The 16,648-nt window shown below is 36.6% G+C and overlaps 1 protein-coding gene across 12 annotated transcripts in view; it reads left to right on the forward strand.

The window, feature by feature from the left end:
- Oxr1 (oxidation resistance 1) overlaps positions 1–16,648 on the forward strand; it is a 365,513-nt gene that overhangs the window by 284,107 nt on the left and 64,758 nt on the right. For 9 of the 12 annotated variants that reach the window (XM_074069038.1, XM_074069041.1, XM_074069039.1 and 6 more), the window contains one exon: positions 11,135–11,217. In XM_074069038.1, coding sequence (XP_073925139.1) covers positions 11,135–11,217 — 83 coding nt within the window. Of the gene's footprint in view, positions 1–82; positions 420–11,134; positions 11,218–16,648 lie in introns of those variants that run through there. The other 3 variants (XM_074069045.1, XM_074069047.1, XM_074069040.1) reach the window with 2 other exon arrangements.

Raw genomic sequence — 16,648 nt, forward strand, 5'->3', positions numbered from 1 at the left:
CTCCCCGACGCGTAGTTTCCCGATGGTCCGCCCCGAGGCCCCGAGAGGGACGCCCCCTCCCCCTCTCTTCCCCTCCCCCTCCCGGCCGCGGTGAGGCGCGCGGAGCCGCCGTCCCCGGGTCGGGTCGGACGGACAGGCTGGCGGGCACGCAGGTTGTGGCCGCCGCCGCCGAAACCGTCAGCCTCCTCGGCCCCGGCCCCGCGGCCTTCCCCGCGGCAGCATGGACTACCTGACCACGTTCACGGGGAAGAGCGGGCGCCTCCTGCGGGGCACTGCCAACCGCCTGTGGGGGTTCGGGGGTGGCGGCGAAGCCCGGCAGGTGCGCTTCGAGGATTACCTGAGGGAGCCCGCCCAGGGGGACCCCGGGTGCGGGTCCCCGCCCCACCGGCCCCCGGCGCCGTCCAGCCCGGAGGGAGCTGGTGAGCCCACCCTTCACTTGCAGCGCGGCGGGCGTGGGCCGAGGGCTGGGGGAGGCGGCGGGGTGCACGGCCGGCGTTGGACAGGTGCGCGGGGCCGGGCGGCAGCGCGGACGGCGGTCCTGGGCCCGAGGGAGGCGCGCTCACTCCGCGCTTCCTGCGCGCGGTGCCTCCTTCCCGCGCCTGGGCTCGCCGTCTTCCCCCGGTCAAGTTCAAGTCCGATCCCGGCTCTTTCCTCTCCCGGGTGGCCATGTCCCTGGCTTTAGAGTCTGCTTTGGGTCGTCGTTTTATTTCATGTTTCCCGGTGGTTGGGATTCACATCCTCGCTTGTAAAAATAACGACTCTTTGTGATAGAAAACGTTTTTCACCTACTCAGGGCACCTAGTCGATTTTTTGTATTCTGTACGTGTTTCCTTGAACCTGGAGTCTTTGTTTTCTCACTTTCTGTTTATTTTGAGCAGTGAGTTTTCTTTCATCACAGTGGCTTCGTACTTTTCCTTAAAACAGGATGTTATGGTGTTGGTACCTTCCAGAACTTTTTAAAGAGCATATGGTAACTTCTTCAGTGTTCGTGGCTTCCTTTAAGTGGACAGGGATCACACCTAGTCGTTTGTATTTTGTTTTCATTGTTCCTGTTAGTGTGTATTTGGGGTTTATAAAAGTAAATATAGGGATATTTGAGTTTCAAAACTAGCGCAAAGTACAAAATACATAAAATCTGTCCGTCCTGCCTGTCATTTTGAAGCAGTGAGACAGTGATTTTCACTCTTGTGATATTTATTGGCTTCTGTGTGTGTCTAAGTCAGTGTGCAATGAGTGTGTAGATGCGTCATTTAAAATGTGAAGAAACTGGACTGTTTCAGTGACAATTAGCAAGGCCTTTTTAAACGATTTTTAAAAATCGTTTTTAAAATATCTCCTTGCTTAGGATTCCTGTTTATGGAATGAGAAAATGAAAAAGGGAGGTGGGGATTGCTCTCGAAGGCATTAACCAGATGTAGAATCCTCTTAAGGATGGGACCAGGGATGAGGAATTGAACAAAATTTTTACATGAGATTTCAGTTGCCTGATTGAAAACAGTTGATATGTAACCAGCCTCTAGATAGATAAAGAATTTAGAAACGTGGGATAACAGCAACCTAATACATTAATAAACCCCAATTACATAAATACGGATTGTTCAGTCATACACATTTACTGACCACACAGCTAAGGCTGACTTTTTCCTTCGGAGTTGCAGTTCCAAATGCCATACAAATTCCTCTTCTGTTGAAACTGCCTTGTGAATTCATTTTTCCATTTTTAATATCCATGGTGCCCTCAAATCATGGTTAGAGAGGCCTTATGATGTCACAGAGGTAGGACCATAGTCAAGTGGGTGGGTACATCCTAGCATTAACTTCCTGAGAGAATTTGAGTGAGTTACCCAATCTCTCCAGGCTTATGTTTCCTTTGTAAATGTGGTTGGATTGGATGATGTCAAAAGTTATCAACTCTAGAACATTTTCATTTGTGCCAACTAGTGAAAATGTCGGGTTAAAAGCTAGAGAATAGCACGTAGTATTCAGAGAACATGGTATGTCTCTGAAGTTATGATAGAGTTCTGAATGCAGTTCAAGAAATAAGTGCTCTAGTAATCAGAATAAGTATAGCTTCCCTATGTTTTGTTGAGTTTTGAGAGGCAGCACATACATATAATATATACAAGTAAAAACTAAATAGTTCATTTTTAAAAAAATGTTCTTTAAAAAAAAATTCTAACCAGCTTTTGGTTAAAATGAGAATTCTGTCCTTTGCAGCTGTCTCCTAGGTGAGTTTTGGCTTATGAGTTGTTCATTTGTGGCAGTCAGAAGGAATGTCTGTCAGTCTGCCCTTTCTGCTGTGATTACACCTTTTTCAGTTTTTTTCTTTTAACTGCTGCATAAGTTTTCTGCTGTCATCCTTAAATTCTTGAAAAAGTCCTGTATATTGCAGCAATATTTCTTGTACAGACACTCCTACACTTGTAGATTTGCTGCATTCCAGGGCTTTATTTGTTGTTAGTAATCATGCCCCTTACCATTTAATGTTCAGTAATGTTGATAAATTTTACCCTTTTTTTTCTTTATTCATATGTGCATACATTGTTTGGGTCATTTCTCCACCCTGCCCCCTCCCTTTTCCCCCTACCCCTCTTGCTTCCAGGCAGAACCTGCTCTGCCCTTTTCTCCAATTTTGTTGAAGAAGACATAAGCAATAATAAGAAAGACAAAGCGTTTTTGCTAGTTGAAATAAGGATAGCTATCCAGAAAGATTCCTAGCATTGGAATTTTACCCTTTCTATAAACAATCCACATATTGGACTCTTTTATCCTTAGTCTTCTCCAAAGTGGTAGCTTTTGCTCTTATCAGCTTTTAGTGTTTTCCTAAGGAGGCTCTTCAGGTAAACCATCACTGAGAGTTAGACACACAATAAGATTTTTCACACCATTGCTTTAGTTAAACTATTACAAAAGAAACATGAGACAATGCTTGTTCCTAATTATGTTGTAAGTTGAATTAAAAAGAAATTTGTACTTTGGGTATTGCTCTTGTTTGGTGGTGGGACCGTAGCCCATATTGTGTAGTCTTTAAAAGTTTCACTTTATATATCTTATAGTAATAAATATAGATCAGTAGACTTAACCTACTGAGTGGAGAATCTTAAATTTCTGTAATATAAACATAAAACATTTTCTGTGAAAACTGCCCTGTTATGTCAACCCTGTTTTCCTGCTTGGTGACAGAATCCTTTACAAAGCTCACCCTATTTAAATTTTCATTTACTCTTAGCAATTAAAACAGTGTATTTCAGCTATTTAACATTCAGTTTCTATTTTAAAATTTCGATCTCATACTCAATTTAAGGCCCCACTCAACTCCCTAGTCTTAGATCCCATTCCAGCTTAGATTTGGAATTGAGGAGAGGCTTATCCTACTTCTTAAAAATTCCTGCTCATCTAGTCCTAAAGCATAACTTCTCTGATGCTGAGTTGTGAGAAGAGATAGGAGGGTTTCATTTTCTATCCCAGTTCTCCTCCTTTGCCCTTTGATGAGCAGGTGATAGTAGTGGTAGCAGTAAGTAGTGAGGAACCAGTTCTGCTAATACATATATGCAAAAGTCAGAAGTTTTTTCAGCTTTAAATGTGGGCCTTAGAATCTTTTAATACCAGCCATAGACTTCAGTTGTGAATTGTTGAATGGGACATTAAACCATTTTGCTTCATAATGTACATATTACTGTTATGTGTATATGTATAAAAAGTTTGTGAAAAATGAAATAAAATAGGAACATTAAATTTTTATCACCTGAATTACTTTATGTGTCATGGAAGTACTCCTTAATGATATTTCTTAAATTGAGTTCTTTTCCCGGTTGCTTCTATTTTGTGAGTTTGAATTTTAAATAGGTTTTTTATTTACTTAAGTACCTTTGCTTGTCTCTCAATCTGCTAAAATATTTATTGAATTTAGTATTTGTGACTATGGAGGTATACAGAGCTAAGTTTAAAAGGTTCACATAGCTGTCAAAGTGCTTAATAAAGGAGCAAAACAAGAAATTACATTTTATTGACCTGGGTTTGAATCATAACCTCATTACAATAAATTCTGTGATAGGACCTGTTTCACTTTATAAGAGGAAAACCCTATGTTCTGAATGTATATACCTGAAGGAGAAGAGAAGCCTGAGATTAATATTTTTATGGCTGGTTTTGATAATCACGGGAAATAAGTAGTCCAAAAGATAGAATACTAATATTAGCCAACATTCTCTTTGGCTACTTTTGCACTTTGGGACCATCATTAAATAAAATAAAGTTCAGTTGAATAAAAGAACTGTAATACCATGACAGGTGATCTAGTAGCATGGATGACTACTAAATAACTAATGGGTGGGTAGTCTATTCAGTGTGGATACACTGGACAAAGGAAATGCATTTGGGAAGAAAAGAGCAGGACAGTACAAATTTCATCATGCTACTTAGAATGGCATGAAATTTAAAACATTATTTCTGGAATCCTTTTATTTAATATTTTCAGACCATAATTGGCTGTAGGTAGCTGAAACCATGGAAAGCAAAACCACATGTGGGAAGGGTCACCAGCCAATTTAACATTGAACTGGTTGCTTAGGCAGGAGAAAGTTATTCATTTTGTAGAGAATAAATAGAAATTTCTCATGGAACCCTGTAATATAGCAGAAAAACCAAAACCCTTATCATCATCTTAATAAGTACATATTCCCCCCACCCCCATACTGGGGTTGAGCTCATGGCCTCTTAGGCTTGCTAGGCTCTACCAATCAAGCAATGCCCCCAGCCACTTTTTGCCTTGGCTGTTTTTCAGATAGAGTTTTGTCTAATTTGCCTGGACTAGCCTTGGAGTATAATCTTCCTTTCTATGCCTCTGTGTAGCTGGAATTACAGGTATGCACTACCAAGCTCTGCCTCAAAAAGCTGTTTTTTAAAACACCATTCTTTATGTAGTTCAGTGCTATAACTCCAAAAATGTAAGTTAGTTAAAAGCACTTCTGTGCAGGGGCAAAACAATCCAAATATGCACTTATCTCAAGGTCTGTCTGAGGGGTAGGTTTTAGATTAATATTAATATTATGTGTAAATAAATATAGGATGCAAGGATGACTACAAAAAAAAGTAATATACTGAAAGATCATAGGTCTTTACCACAGACATTAATTCCTAAAAGAAGAATGTCTAAAATCAAGCAGATCTTGACACATGGAAAGGTTATTATTGTTATAATCTTATTTTAGTTTTAGGTAGAATAGATTATATGCTTTAATATGACATCAGCAGTTTCATCTCCCATTTTTCTTCTTACATTCTGATATTTACTCTTTATATTGTGTTTATATTTTCCTTGCTTGTAACATTCGTGATTAATTTGTTTCAACCACATTTTTATAATTATTGTTCAGTATTCCTATCAGTCCTTTTATCATGTGACCTTCATTTCTGGAGTCCTTACTTTGATACAACTGGCATAATTTAAGTCTTGTGGTATTGAGTAATTTTTAGTAGAGTAGTCTTATGCAATCCAGACTGTTTCCTTTTTTTCCTTTAGCACAACAATTCTGTGCATGAATTGTTGAATAAATCCCTTTTTATATTCCATGCCCAGTCATTTAACCAGGAACAGAAATTGAGAATAGTTCATCTTTCTTTTAGGATTTATGTTAATGAAGCAAACTGAATGGAACACCTCTGTTCTTGGTTGAGAGAGAGGTAACAGGAAGCTAATTAATATGTCAGCTCTGAACAATTCTGGAAGGCACATATCATATGTGTCTGTCTGTCTAACATCAGTGGGATGATGAAGTATATTTCATATTCTTCCACAGGGAGGAATACAGGATATTTAATAATATAGTCTACCACAATGATTAATTTAATGAACTCTTAGTTTGATAAAAATTTGAAAACTGCTAGTGTTAGCTGTAATGAGTAGGGAGTTACTCAGTGAAGCCCATTTTTTCTGTCAATTATTCAGTCTATGTTTGATCCTTTCAAATGCTCTATTAATAGTGTTTCACAAAATTAGTGTGCATGCAAATCAATCATGAGTCTAGGTCTGGAGTAAAGAGTGTGCATTCACAACAACCTCTGAGATGATACAGTGCTATTGGCCCTGGAATATACTTTTAAGTAGCAAGCTTTTATAGCACTTTAATATCTTAGACCCTTTCACTTAGATTAAGGCCACAACCTTTGAGTACATATATATATTTAAGGTTAGATGGAGAAAAGAGACTCTAAAAGAGAACATTAATGGGAAGGAGACCAAGAGAAGTGTGGGGTGTTTCTAAATAAAGGGAAAGAGGAGCATGTAGAAGGAATTAGTATAGAATTGAGTAAAATAAAATTTTAAAAAATTAAATATACCACCTAGTTTATTTGTTCCAAAGCAATTGTGAACTGGAGAAGAGAGAACTGATTTCAGTGCATTGTGGACTCAGTAGGCGGTGGTGGGGTTAACAGTGCAAGTAGATTCTTTTACAAGTTTGACTATTAAAAAAATACCAGAAAGATAAGAAAACAGAATTGAGGGAAAACTGAAGGGTTTACTTTTCTTTTGATTATGGGTAAAGAGTCAATAGTGAATGAAAGATTGGAAATAGATTTTCTTCTAATGCCTCAGTATAGAGAAAATCAATCAGAAAAAGTATGATTAGCGTATCTTTTAGTTTAGAAAATACTTTAAAAGTATTTGAAGTTTTAAAGTCTATATTTGACAATACTGACTTCCAGTGGGAGCTTTGGTGTTTTGAATCACCAAACTTCATCAGTAGCTAATACCAGAATTATAATACTCAGATGTGATAAGAATAGTATAGTACATGAAAAATAGATCTCATGTATTGTTTTCATTGTTGATTTCCATGGCTGCTTTCTCACTCTAGTTTGCCTTTCCCATGCCTTTTTTTTTTTTTTTTTTTGAGGAACTCAGGACCTCACACTTGCTAGGCACTCTACCACTTGAATCACTCCAACAGCTCTTGCCTTTCCCATTCTTTTTTTACTGTGCTAGGTGGGGGTACATTGTGGCATTTACAAAAGTTCTTACAATATATCAAATACATCATATATTCTTGAATTCATCCCCTCCACTATTCTCCTTTGTCCTCCTTCCCCCCATTCCTGGAACAGTTTCAGCAGGTATCAGTTTTCCATTTACATACATGTGTACAGAGTAGTCACGCTATATTCACCCTCCCACACCCTTTCCCCACCTCCTCCTCCCTCCCACTGATACCAACTCCCTCTTCCCCACCAGGCAGGACCTGTTCTGCCCTCCTGTTCTCCAATTTTTTAAAGAGAAAAAAAATACATTTTTGTTTAAGATTGTTACACAGGGAGTTTCCAAATGATCTACTTAAAAATCTTTAAGGACTTCTGAGCATGATACTAACTAACAAAGCTAGATAATTCAAACTACTATGCTGAGAACAAAAAGCTGGACCAAAGCAAAACATTTTATGGAGAGTATTAGAAAGCTGTCTGGCATGACTAGAATAGGGTTTGAGTGAGGATAGAGGTCCAAGGAAGAGCCTTACTTTGAAATTGCTTTTTTCCTTGTGAGAAGCATTGATTCCACAAACAACAATTGACTGAAAGTGCTTTTGGCAACCTGTATGTATAGGAGACAGGGACAGAGTAAGGTGTACCTCAGTGATAGAGTGTATACCTAGCTTGCATAAAGACCTAGGTTTAATTCCCAACACTAAAAAATAAAATACATAAATAAATAAAATCTGAAGTAGCTAGGGTCTCTTAGAATGATTGGTTAGCTTTCATCATCAAAATTTCTACAGCTTCATTAGCAAGATCTGGCATTGCCAGTATTCTTTAGGCACTTGACAGAAGCAAACATTCCTCTCTGGAAAAATACAGTTTTCTATATGTCAAATTATTTCTATAGCTAGTTTTGCAGATTTAGAGTTCAGCACATAAAATATAATTAGTTACATGTCAAGACACGATATAAGAAACAGCAGAGAGAATACAACCAGACCCAACAGAAGTTCTGGATACTGTAGATTTAAAGTAGTTACTGCTGTTGAGAATTAATTGAGAATATTTTAGAATGATACAGAATATAAAAAAGAACAATAACTTCTGGAAAATAAAATCCCCCAAATTATGACCTTTGTATGCACTTAACAGAAAATTAGATAACACAGAAGAAAGAATTAGTGAAATGGGAGGTAAATCAGAAGAAAATATATAGGATAAAAGGGGAAAGAACAAGAAGTATAGAAGAAGGTAAACTCAATACAATACACAATGAGAAGTTCTAATGCATGTACTTTGACACCCTGAAGAAGAGAGAGAGATTGGGGCCAAAGTGTTAAAAGAGAATGGCTGAAAACGTAAAGAAAGACTTTTAATTCACAGATTCAAGCATCCCTATGAGCACCTAGTAGAAACCACAGGAAGAGAAAAAGCATTTTAAATCATTCAGAAGAAAAGGTCCTATCCCATTGAATAATGCAGTGTTAATATTTACACTGATTTCCTACCAGAAACAGTAGAAACTACAGAGTTGGGAATTTATATCTTTAAAATATTCAAATAACCTGCCAAAGTAGAGTACCGTGACCTCTGAAATTGCCCAAAGGTGCAAATAAAAAAGGATAGAAGTAAAGCCTAAACATTAACAATTTCTCATGATTTTGCACATACATGTAACTAAAGTATTTAATAAAAAATTGCATGTGTCTTAGAAGTGCTAGTTTTTGGGTTTTTTTAAACATCCTTGCATTGTCTAGGAAGAGGATTTTGGAACTGATACATTTTGTTTTGCGGGGGGGGGGGGGGCTGTCCTATCCATTGTAGGATGTTTAGTCGTAGCCATGACTTCTGCCATTAGATGTAGGTAACAAGACTCCAAGGTTTTTTTGTTTTGTTTTGTTTTTGCAGTGCTGGGGTTTGAACTCAGGGCTTCATGCTTGCTCTTACTAGGCAGGCACTCTACCACTTAACTGGTTTTGATAACAAGAATGCTTCTGGGCATTGTCAGATACCCCTGGAGAGGGGCAAAAATTATGTCAGATTAAGAAGCACTGGTAGGTATATAGTGGTAGTTAATAAACATGTCCTTTGCTCTCATAAAGCAAATATTTTAGTGAATTGTTTTAGATAGCAGAGTGCTTGTAAGTGCAAGTTCAATTAGCTGAATTTGAATTCTGTCACTGCTATTTTCTTCATTGTGTAATTGTTATTGATCTCTCTGTGCCCCTCAGTTCCCTCAATCGTATTTTCTTCTCAAAACAACTTTTTTTTTTATTGTTGTGCTGGGTGGGGGTACATTGTGGCATTTACAAAAGTTCTTGTATCAAATATATTATACTCTAATTCACCCCCTCCACCAAAAAAGGAACTTTAAATTTAAGCTATTTAATGAAGGAACATTTTATCTAAGAATTACAACATCCCTACCAGAAATGTGGAACAATACCTGTTTTCCTAGAGTCACTGTGTGGTCAAGCTTTGGAATTTTTGCCAATCTGACAGAGGAGAAATAATTTAATAATTTAAATTTGTATTTCTGTGATTAAGACTGAGTTTGAACATACCTTAATATGTTCAAGGACCATTGTTAACATCCAATTGTGAATTTCAGATCACATCTTTCGCCATTTTTTTAAGTGAATTTTTACATTTTTCTCCTCAGTTTTTAAGAATAATTTTAATTAAGAGACAAAAGTAGGATGTGTGTGTGTGTGTGTGTGTGTGTGTGTACATCAGGTTTCTCATAGAGTTGTAATGTCTGAACCATAGATATTTATCTAACTTTTCTTTGTGAAAAATTAATGACAGTTTATATGAATTGTGGTAGTTCTAGGTGTAGTTCAAATCTTTGCTTCAGAATGTTATTTCATTCAAATTAAAGGCTTGCCATATATCAGACCCTTTGTTAGGCACTGGGGAGAAATTTTAGAACAAGGCAAGGGTATGCTTCAGGGACTGAAGTTTAGTGGTTGAGATTAAAAAATACAGATACTAATTTTAAAAAATTGTCAGATGCAATGAAGGTGATGTAAAGATGCTGTATAATAACAGAGACTTGGGTTGACCTGAGTGATTGGGACTACTTTAGGGGAAGTTTTTTATAACCATTGCAGAGCCAACTGGCATCTGGGACATTTTGGACATCATCATCATCATCATCATTGTTATCATTATTAATATTTCATTAAAACTATTCACCCTATTCTAGTTAGGTACATATTTAAAAATATTAGTATGGTCAAAGTGTCAGTTAAATTTGGCAGAAAGACAATTAAATACACATTTTCTAGATTATGTGAGTTTAGGTAAACTAATTTTTTCTTAAAAACATAGCATGTTTACTATCTTATTTGAGTTAAAATTTTTTAGAGATTGCCATTTGATCATTTTAAATGTTTAGATAAGACTGGTTTTGGGGGATTTTTTTTTTGTGGTACTGAGGTTTTGAACTCAGGGCCTCACGCTTATTTGGTAGGCACTCTACCACTTCAGCCACTCCTCCAGCTCTTAAGAGTGATATTTTAATCTCTTCCAGTGTGGTCATTACAGGAAGAGCAGATGAGATTAACTGTAATGGAAAATTAAACAAATAAGAAGCTTACTGTTGATGATACTAGTATATTCAAGTGAAATGTCTTGGTAAGCAAGTGAAAAATAATTGGCACGTAATCTAAAGCAAAAGGTGCAAAAGTATGTTTCTACATGAAGCATACTTTAATGTACCTCATGATGTGTAAATTGTTCTTATGGATTATAGAAGTAAAGAAGTTTTCTTCTGTGAGGACTAATGGTATCTTTTGTAGACATTATTGGTTTAATATATTCAGATATATATGTAAAAATACAATCTCAAATATACGTTAAACATGTAAAAAGAAATGGTCCACAAATTAATTTTTAATAACTTCTTTTCTGTTGACAGTTACATATGTTTTGAATTGACTTCTAATTTTACAGTGGTTCATACTGCTCAGCTCCTAAAGCAAACAAGAAGAAAGGAAGTAGTTTCTTTTTCTTACAGTTGGTCAGTTGATTTTTTTTTTTCTTCAGATAACAGAATCCTAGGGAATTAGATATCTTCCCAGTAAGCTCTGTTCAGCAGTCCTTGGCATTGCTTTTGAGAGGAAAAACAATTTAATAGGAGTTTTGCTTCATTTTTTTGCAGACACTGGCCAAAAGAAGACATTAGACAAGAAAGATGGGAGACGAATGTCTTTTCAAAAACCTAAAGGGACACTTGAGTATACTGTAAGTTATTTGCTTTGGGAAAAGCAGTTTATCTTTGAAATGGTCTTAATTAAGGTATTTTCTGGTTGTACTACAAAAAAGGCAAAGATTGCTAATTGCTTTACTTTAAAGACCTCAACTTCCTCTTGGACTTTTATTTAATAATAACTAAGTAAGTTGTATTTTTAGATTTTTTCCTTAATGAAAAATTTTACCTTGAGCAATAAAGATAGTTATTCCAGCAATTTTACTTTAATATTGATGATAATTTAATGGGAGTCAAAGTTCTTAATCATTTTTATTAGATTAGGCTTTTAGGAAAATACTTGATTTTTAAGAACGCAATCTTCATTACATCCCCAGCAGTGTTAATGACAATGATAATAACAGATGGAATACTTAAAAGATAAGTTGATAGCTAAGTTTCTTTAACTGTGAAAATGAAGATGTTTAACTATGTGTTTGACTTGACCCTCATATCTCCCTGCTGTCAAATGTTCTTAATTCTGGGTACTGTAAGAAACTAAAGTGAGAAGTTGACTTTGGTATGTGCTGTACTGTTTATTTGGTTGATTTGTAAATATTGTTTATTTAAATAATGTTAGCATATTATGAAGAAATCATTTTAATTTGGCTTATTTTTATTTTACATTCTTCTAACATTATAACTGTATTAAGGAGAAAATAGCAATTTTTAACATTAATTTAGCATTTGTTTCATCATGAAACCTTGCAGTATGAATCTTGAATGTTATCCTGAATACTTAAAATTGAACAAAATTATTAAAATTTTGAGTTGTTTTCTCTCTTTCTCTGTATGTGTGTGTGGGGGGTGTATACACACACATATGGGTTTTGTCTTTTGGGGGTTTTTTGGTAGGACTGGGGTTTGTTAGGGCTTTGCTCTTGCAAAGCAGGTGCTTCTATAGCAGGTGCTCTACCACTTGAGCATACCTCCAGTTCATTTTGCTCTGGTTGTTTTGGTGATGTGGTCTCACAAAGTATTTGCTCAGGCTTGAGCTTGAACCATTACCCTCTCAATTTCAAACTCTCAACTTTCAAGGAGTATAGAATGAGCTACTGCCACCTGGCTGTACTGTATATGGTGTATAATTGATAATGTGAGATATTCAGTATTTTTTAAAGATTAGGAACTGGCCGAGATAAGATAGAATTAAATTTACAGTTATCACAGAACCCCATTTCAAAGCATATTATATTATTAAATTGTATATGTTTGTGTCTGAATAGTTGAGAATTTGAGAAAATAAGTTCAAATGGTATAGGGTTAAGTAATATAATTTGATTTATTTCTTAGTGTTTATTAAGTCACAAGATTATAGGCATAAGATTTATCCATATGCCTATAAAGATAAGGGATGTATAGATATATTATTAATACATGTAACATGATCAAGAAGAACTGTAAAGGTTTTTTTGTTTCAAATTTAGGAATTTAGCATTCATTACTTGTAATTGAATAATACTCATGTTATCTATAGCAAAATTAAATTAAGAAACATTATTTTTTAGGGAAAGGTTAATTGAAATCTGAAAAGTTATTCTCTGATGTTGTAAGTGACCTTTTTGGAAAATCAAGTATTGACCAGAAAACATATAAAATATCTTCTTTATTTAAAGTTTTTTTCCCATGCGCCAAATTATAAAAGAACAAAACATATATTTCTAAAAGTAGGTAAGGTAATGTAGTTTTATACTCTATTCTGTTTTTTAGCTTTGTCTATCTTTTATTTATTTATCTATTTTATCTTCTATTATTGTTGTACTTATACTGGGGGGTACATTGTGACATTTACAAAAGTTCTTATAATATGTAATAGTTGAATTCACACCCCCCCACCCAATCATCCTTCATTATCCCCCTTTCCTCATTCCTGGAACAGTTTCACAATGTCTCATTTTGCTGGGCACCAGTGGCTCTTGCCTGTAATTCTAGTTACTCAGGAGGCAGAGATCAGGAGGATCACGGTTTGAAGGCAACTAAAGCAAATAGTTTGTGAGACCCTACTTGAGAAAAAACCATCACAAAAAAGGGCTGGGGAAGTAACTCGGGGTGTAGACCCTGAGTTCCAGCCCCAGTACCACAAAAAAAGTCTCATTTTTCCATTTTCATATGTGAGTACATAATATTTCTGCCCGATTCAATCTCCTACCCCTTTGCCCTATATCCTCCCCTCCCACTGGTGCCACCCACCAGTTTTACCTTCCTGTTCTCTGTTTTCTTTTTGTTTGTTTGTTTTTTTCCTGGTATATAAAGTAGGATTTATTAGAGAGAAAGGAAAGGCTACAGTTAGGGAACTGCAGCGGCGCCCGGAAGCTGGTGGTTCCTGTTCTCTGTTTTTGAAAAAAGACATTTTTGTTTATATAATACAACTATACAGTTTCATTTCGGCTACTTTTCCATGTATATGTGTATTGTAACTGGAATTAGTTCATTCCCTTTATTTTTCTCCTTTCTACCTTAGTCCACTTCTTATGGTGATTTCAACAGGTTTAAAAATTCTGTGGTCATTCTTGTATAGATAGTGCATCGACCATAGCCTTCCTCCTTTCCACCTTCTTAACTTCCTCCTTTTACCTTCTCTCTCCTGTTAGTGACCTCCCCTTAGTGTGACCTATTTTTCATAATATTGCTGTATTTGTGTTGGCCTATATTCCACATATGAGAGAGAACATGTGGTCTTTGGCTTTCTGAACCTGGCTAACTTCACTCAAGATGATGTTCTCCAGTTTCATTCATTTACCTGCAAACAACAAAAATTCATTCTTCTTTGTGGGTGAATAAAATTCCATTGTGTATAAATACCACATTTTCTTAATCCATTCATCAGTTGTGGGGCATCTTGGCTGTTTCTATAGCTTAGCTATTGTGAATAATGCTGCAATAAACATGGGTATGCAAGTGCCTTTGTTGTAACCTGCCTTACATTCCTTCAGGTATCTTTCTAAGGAGTGGTATTGATGGATCATACAGCAATTCTATTTTTAGTTTTTTGTTTTCCATGGTGGTTGTATTGATTTATATTCCCACCAGTACTGTAGAGGGCTCCTTTTTCCCCACATCCTCATCAACATTTGTTGTTGTTTGTGCTCTTGATGGTAGCCAATCTAACAGAAATGAGGCATAATCTTGATGTGCATTTCCTTCATTGCCAGGAATGTTGAGCATTTCTAAATGTGTTTTTTGTCCATTTGGACTTCTTCCTTTGAAAAAGCTCTCTTAGTTCCTTTGCCCTTTTTTTTCATTGTGTCATTGTTTTGGGGGAGAGTTTGTTTGTGGAATATACTCCTTGTATATTCTGGTTATTAATTGCTTGTCAGATGTATAACTGGCAAAGATTTTCTCCCATTCCGTGGGCAGCCTCTTCAATTTAGAAACCATTTCTTTTCTTTGTGCAGAAGCTTTTTAATTTCATGAAGTCCCATTTGTGAATCCTTTCTCTTGGTTGCTGAGCCATTTGAGTTTTATTTATAAAGTCATTGCCTATGCCCATTAATTCCAGTGTATCCCTTGCTCTTTTCTGCACTAGCTTCATAGTTTCAGGTCTAGTATTAAGGTCTTTAATCCACTTTGAGTTGATACGTCTACTGGATGAAAGGCATGGATCAGGTTTGAGTTTTCTGCATGCAGATATCCAGTTTTCCCAGCAGTATTTGTTGACGAGGCTGTCTTTTCTCCATCATGTTTTTAATGCCTTTGTTAAAAATTAGGTGAGTGTAGCTGCGTGGATTCAAATCTGGGTCCTTTATTCTGTTCCACTGGTCTTCATATCTGTTTTTGTGCCAGTACCATGCTGCTTTTATTGCTGTGGGTCTGTGTTATAGTTTGTAGTCGAATACTGTGATATCTTCTGCTTGAACTCTGTGATGAATGTCATTGGAATTTTGATGGGGATTGCGATGAACATTGTAGATTGCGTTTGGTAACTAGCCATTTTCACAATATTGGTTCTGCCAATCTGTGAGCATGGGAGATCTTTCTATTTTCTGTAGTCTTCTTCAATTTCTTTCTTTAATGGTTTATGGTTTTCATTGTAGAGGCCTTTCACATCCTTTGTTAAGTTTAGTCCTAGGTTTTTTTTTTTGAGGCTATTATAAATGGAATTGTTTTCCTGTATTCATTCTCAGTCTGTTCACTATTGGCATGTAGAAAGGCTACTGATTTTTGTAAATTGATTTTATGCCCTGCTTCTTTGCTGAAGGTATTTATGATGTCTAGAAGTTTTTTGGTGGAATTTTCCAAGTCTTTTAGGTATAAGATCATGTTGTCTGCAAATAGGGATAGTTTGACTTCTTTCTTTTCTATTAAAATTCCTTTTATTTCTTCTTCCTGTCTTCCTGCTGTAGCTAGGAATTCCAAGACTGTTGAATAAGAGTCGAGAGAGTGGGCACCCTTGTCTCGTTCCTGACTTACAGAGGGAACAGTTTTCAGTTTTTCCCATTTAGTATGATGTTGGCTATAGGCTTGTCATATATAGTCTATTATTTTGAGGTACATTCCTTCTTTTTATTTTTTGTAGTACTGGGATTTGAACTCAGGGCCTTTACCTTGAGTCACTCTACCATCCCTTTTTTTTGTGTGTGATGGTTTTTTTTCAAGATAGGGTCTTGCAAACTATTTGCCTGTGAAGGCTTTGAGCCCCAATCCTCCTGATCTCTGCCTCCTGAGTAGTTAGAATTACAGGCATGAGCCACCAGTGCCTGGTGAGGTACATTCCTTCTATTCATAGTTTCATCAGAGCTTTTGTCATGAAAGGATGTTGAATTTTGTCAAAAGCTCTTTCTGCATCTATTGAGATGATCATGTAGTTTTTGTCTTTGCTTCTGTTAATGTGCTGTATTACATTTAATGATTTGCATATGTTGAACCATCCCTGCATCCCTAAGATGAAACTGACTTGATCATGGTATATAATCTTTTTGATATGTTGGTAAGTTTGGTTTGCCAATATTTTATTGGGGATTTTTGCATCTAAGAGATTGGCCTGTAATTCTGCTTTTTGTTGTTTCCTTATCCATACTCTATTCTTACTACAGTCTGTAAAATAATATATAAAATCTTCATGGAAGATTTGGTATTTAGGACAGCATACATTTCCCTACATTTCTCTCTCTCTTTGGAGATAACCAGGGTTTGAATTCAGGGTTTGCTGTTACTGGACAGGAGGAGCTTTAGGACTTGAGCCACACCCCCAGCTCTTTTTACTTTAGTTTTTTGTTGGTGGTGTTTTGAATAGTGTGTGGTATTTTTCCTCAGGCTGGTCCTATGTATCTGGGATAATAAGCATACTAGCCACACGCAGCTTATTGGTTGAGATGGGGTCTTACTAACTTCTTACCAGAATGCCCTCAAACTGTGATACTTCCAGTCTGTGTCTCCCAAGTACCTGAGAGAACAGGCAGATCCACCAGGCCCAACCCCTATATTTCT

The sequence above is a fragment of the Castor canadensis genome, chromosome 3, assembly GCF_047511655.1.
Source record: "Castor canadensis chromosome 3, mCasCan1.hap1v2, whole genome shotgun sequence".
Classification (NCBI taxonomy): domain Eukaryota; kingdom Metazoa; phylum Chordata; class Mammalia; order Rodentia; family Castoridae; genus Castor; species Castor canadensis.